The 4,883-nt window shown below is 51.5% G+C and overlaps 1 protein-coding gene across 1 annotated transcript in view; it reads right to left on the bottom strand.

The window, feature by feature from the left end:
* Positions 1 to 207: 207 nt before the first annotated feature.
* Serpine1 (serpin family E member 1) overlaps positions 208 to 4,883 on the bottom strand; it is a 9,431-nt gene continuing 4,755 nt past the window's right edge. The window contains exons 5-9 of the mRNA XM_004630479.2: positions 4,300 to 4,498; positions 3,051 to 3,151; positions 2,852 to 2,938; positions 2,087 to 2,170; positions 208 to 1,811 (exon numbers count right to left, since the gene is read on the bottom strand). Of these exons, the coding sequence (XP_004630536.1) occupies positions 1,774 to 1,811; positions 2,087 to 2,170; positions 2,852 to 2,938; positions 3,051 to 3,151; positions 4,300 to 4,498 (509 nt within the window). The 3' untranslated portion in view covers positions 208 to 1,773. The remainder of the gene's footprint in view (positions 1,812 to 2,086; positions 2,171 to 2,851; positions 2,939 to 3,050; positions 3,152 to 4,299; positions 4,499 to 4,883) is intronic.

Here is a 4,883-nt window from a genome sequence, read left to right on the forward strand (position 1 = left end):
GGAGAGTGAAGTTCCCACCTCATGTCCTTGGGGTGTGTTGCAGATCTGTGGTCATGAGCTTGGGGACTCACCCACAGCAGCCCCACACACCTGTGCTATGGCTGTACATTTTGCGCCATCCCAGCCACTGAGAGAGCCACCTGTCAGCAGGGTTTTCAGTCCTTGTACCACAGGGAACACAGAAGGTAAAGACAGGGGCTGTTTGGCATATGCTTTATATTTATTTTATTGTTACTTTCAAATGCATTTTTATTTATAAAGTGAAAATGTAAATAGTTGAACACAATTTCAAGAATGCTTGACCCTATGTTTAGGGAACCCTACAAGGGCTGCGGGTGGCTGTCATTGTCCAGTGCATCATGAGAAAAGAAAAAGTCAGATGAACAAACAAACTAACAAAAGCACAAAGCATGAGGATTTTTTAGTGGAGAACATGGTGGATGAGGAGGCTTCTATTACATTATGTTCATTTTATATCCACGTGCAGCTCTTCAATAAATTGGCCTTCCTGCCTACCCCCAGCTAGTAGGGCTTCAAGAAGATTATCTAACAAGGTGCTTGAGTCCGAGCTGGCTGTCTCCTTCACCCCCCCTCACGTGTCCACCGCTCCCACACAGCAGCCGGAAATGACACATTGGAGTGAGTCACCACTGCGGCTGTGAGTCACCCTGTAATTGGGGAAAGTTCTGTCCTGGTAGGTCATGCAGCCCCTTGCATTTCTGCTCTAAATATATTAGAAATGTTTGAAACCACTTTGTCCTCGCTCCAGTCTCTGTCATGTCACCCACCCCATCCTTTTGGTCCTTAACGTGGGCTATGGTTGGATCACCTTGGCAGGAGCCCTTGGCCAAATGGAAAGAAGGAAGAGGAGGCGTGGGGCCCAGGCGGCCACAAGGTGGCGGTGTGGTGCCCGTCACGTCTGCACCCGGAGGGACAGGCTGCAACGCTGGACTCTTGAGATGCGATGGCACAAACCACAAAAGAACACTACACACAAGCTTAAATAACACTTTTTCCTTAATAATGATCTTCCTTTCTAACAAGCACACAAAGGCAAGGATGTGATAAATATTCAAGCACACCCCTGGCATCCCACCCTCCCCACCAGGAGGCTAGGGTACGGGTGAAGAGCCAGACATCTGATCTTTCTTCTATTCCTGCAAAAATAAAGTTTGTGGGAAGCAAAAACCTGCTTCTATGAGTAAACAATCACCTACACTCCGGAATGATATGTGCACAGTTTCGGGGGAGGGAGGCTTGGCATGTGCTTTGCCAGTCTGCAGCCCTTGGGGGGCGGGAATCAGTGCTGAGTAGACGCTGAGATGGGAGTGCTTCCTCCATCGGCCTTCTTTGACCTGTTGCCAGCCGCCACGGTCGTGGCAGACAGGGCAGGGATGACAGCAACATGACTGGAATGCAGATCACTCCTACCAAGCACATACAAGCTCTAGTAAGCCTCGTGGTTCCCATATGACAGGGCCTCCAGGACAACCAGATCTGAAGACTCAATGCGCAGAGAAATGGGCAGACACATCTGGCCAGCTGTTCTGCAGTTCCTATGTTCCAAGGGCCTGGGAGGGGTGGTCCCCAGCTAGAGTCAGACTTCACGCTTCTCCCACAGAGGCTGAGGTCGAGGAGGCCAACTGGAAAGATTTACAATGGAAGGGAAAGGGAAAATGTCCTCTCTTTCTCTGCAAAGAATCATTACAGCACAATTTCCTTTCTCTGATACATCTCCAGTTTTGTCCCAGGCGCAGACTTCTGTTCCCATGGTCAGGGCTCCATCACTTGGCCCATGAAGATGACAGTCCCTATGGATGGCAGAATTATAAAAGGTGAGAAAAGGAAGCATGATGCTTATGGTGAACAGATCCAAGAAGATGGGTGGCTGTCCCAAGTCACAGCGGTTCAGTGACTAAGAACTGTCATCCTTCATGAGCTATGATAGCTGACTACTTTCTCTGAGGGCAGGAGAGGGACCCAGTTCCAGTCTTTGGCCAGAGCTCTTGGAGACTTGAGGGGCATTTACAACTGCCTGGCAGCCCAAGACAACAATGGAGGACACACAGGGGACACTGGGTGTTACCTGTGGGATTGTGGCGGACCACGAAGAGGAAGGGTCTGTCCAGGATGATCTCCTCAGGGGCCATGCGGGCTGAGATCACAACAGCTGGAAGAGAAGGGACAATGTCTTAGGAGAGAGGGACATCAGCACAAGCGCCTGGATTGATCCCAAAGAAACCAGTGGTGCCAGCCTTCCATCTGACAACAACACAGGGAAGTGAGTTTTAGGTGGCCCTGAGACCTCATTTCCTCTAGGAGTTTGGTCAAGATCTAACAGTTGCTCATTCACAAACACTCACTTTTCTAAATCTTTATTGATAAGCAAGATCCTTAAATTTATTTCCCTGCTGTGGAACCAGCTTAGGCTTTCCTTTGTTGGGGGTTGATTTTTTTTTTCCCCAGAACTGGGCATTGAACCCACAGCCTTTATGTGGGGCTATAGCCTCAGATTTCTATTTATTTTTATTGAACTTGAGATTCTCCTGAGTCAGCCTCCCAGAGTGCTAGTATTACAGGTGTGTACCACCATGCCTGGGCTTTTGGGTGGGGCCTTTCAAATTCAGGGACCTCAGGAGCCATAGGGGAGGCAAGAGGCTCTTGGGTGAGCAACAGGTGACAAAGGTAGGAGCACTTCCTGTCCTCACAGGACGTATGCTTAGGGAGAGAGGCCAGGGCAGAAGAGAGCAGCAGGGGTCCCTGCTGTGGTTGGAGAGTAGTTCTCCTGGGAGGGCCATGGAGGTGCTCAGTGTGAGCTGAGACCCAGGTGGCTCCAGGGAGCCGGACTCACCTGTGGAGGAGGATGCCACTGAGCCATTCTCGTTCACTTCGATCTTTACTTTTTGCAGTGCCTGTGATACGTACAGAAGCTCTTGATCTGAAACAGGGAAGTGCAAGAGTGGATTAGTCATCGCTCTTGGGGAGCCTCCTTGCCCGTCTTAGAGGCCCCATAGCTGGAGGGCTGAGAAACAAGGGACACAGTCTCTCACCTGAAAGCCTAGTGAAGTCTGCCTGGTCTGGCCTGAACATGTTGGTCATCCCCAGGTTCTCCAGGGGCTTCCTGAGGTCCACTTCCGACTCCAGGGAGAACCTGTTGGCAGCAGGAGACAGCTCAAGCTCAGCTTCCCCTGTGCGGTGGCACTTGTGCTTCGCACGGCCCCGCCCGGACACAGGGGCAGATCCATGAGGAGGGAACTGAGCGGGTGGAGGAAGAGGGAGGCCTGTTCGCAAAGTCTCTCCTTGCTAGAAGTTTCTAACACTAAGGAATATTCTCCTTCGGTCTTTCCACCTGCCTTGAACCTGAGATCAGTTCCTTTTCTCAAATATGGCAGTATTTGCAGTATGACTTTATTCAGTCTGAGTTTAGGGGAGGTGGGAAAGGCAAACTCTACTACAAGGATGTGTGAACAAAAAGCTGGTGTATAGATTTTGTTTCTTTTTCTTTTCTTCTTGAGACAGGGTCTTGTATATAATCCAGGCTGGCCTCAGACTCTCAGCGATTGTCCTGCCTCAGCCTCCAAGTATTGGGATTACAGGTGTGTGCCACCAAGCCTGACGGTAGATGGTTCCTGAGCACTAACCCCATGAGGACTCAAGCAGTAATGCTCTGGAGGGCCCTCTGCTCCCCACCAGGGTGTGCCTAATCACTTCCTCCTTGTGAGAGAGGAGATCTGAGCAGACAGCTAAGGAAGTAAATTCTCCTCTTTCCCCAAGGCTGGCATTACAACATCTGGAAGTCGGTGGTCAGCCTGGCAGGAGATTCCCCAGGATGACCCAACCTCAGTCTTCTCCACCCCCTTTGCTTGTGCAGAAAGATTGAAAAAATCTGTTCTTTGGAACTCCAGCCGGAAGCTGAAGTCTGGGCTGTCCCATTTTGGAAGTGATTTCTTTTGTTTTACTGGCCTGGGTGCTGGTTCTGGGAATGTATGACATTCCCAAATGGCTGCGGACCCATTCCGCTTCCCGCATTTCCATCACTTCTCCAGCTTCCATCGGAGGTAAGTCGGGGGTGATCAGTGGAGAGACACAGGCCGTGGGATGATGCAGGGATTGTAACCAAGCCCAGGCCTGCGTTTCTCATCAGCCTCCCACACGTCCCTGCCCTAAAGCATCACAGATCTGGGAAGCTCAACAAGGGGACAGTGACTGCAGGGAAGCAGGAGACAGGCGAAGGAAGGGGAGATGGTGGGATGAGGCACTGCTGGGATGACGGCTGATGGGGAGACCCCGGCGGCTTACTTGGGCAGGACCAGCAGGCGGGTCTGGCGGGTCATGTTGCCTTTCCACTGGCTGATGAGCTCGGCGTCCAAAATGTTGGTGATGGCAGACAGAGGCACCTCTTTTCTGTATGGAGCAGCGATGAACATGCTGAGGGTCTCCCCATGATAGGGCAGCTCCAGGATGTCGTAGAAGTCGCCGTCAGGGGTGAGGAACTCCGCTGTGAAGAGACCAAGATGGCTCCTGGGAAATGGCTCCACTGTTGTGGTTCTCCTCATTCAGCGCTGGGCTTTCGGGCACTCCCACCACTGCCCGGTTCAGATGTTAAGCGTTTACGTAGTTTTTATGTTTATAGTGCTGCGGGTTGAGCTCAGGACCACCAGAGGGGGGCGCTCTCCCACTGAGCTACACCCCAGCATCTAGTCAATGTATTTATTCCCATTTGCCTTTCTCTTCTGCCTGTTCAGTGCCTCCTCCTCCTCTTCCTCCTCCTCCTCCTCTTCCTCCTCCTCTTCTTTTACCTCCTCCTCTTCCTCCTCCTCCTTCACCTCCTCCCCCTCCTCCTCTTCCTTCTCCTTCTTCTCCTTCTCCTCCTCCTCCTCCTC

The sequence above is a fragment of the Octodon degus genome, unplaced genomic scaffold, assembly GCF_000260255.1.
Source record: "Octodon degus isolate 3935 unplaced genomic scaffold, OctDeg1.0 scaffold00035, whole genome shotgun sequence".
Lineage (NCBI taxonomy): Eukaryota > Metazoa > Chordata > Mammalia > Rodentia > Octodontidae > Octodon > Octodon degus.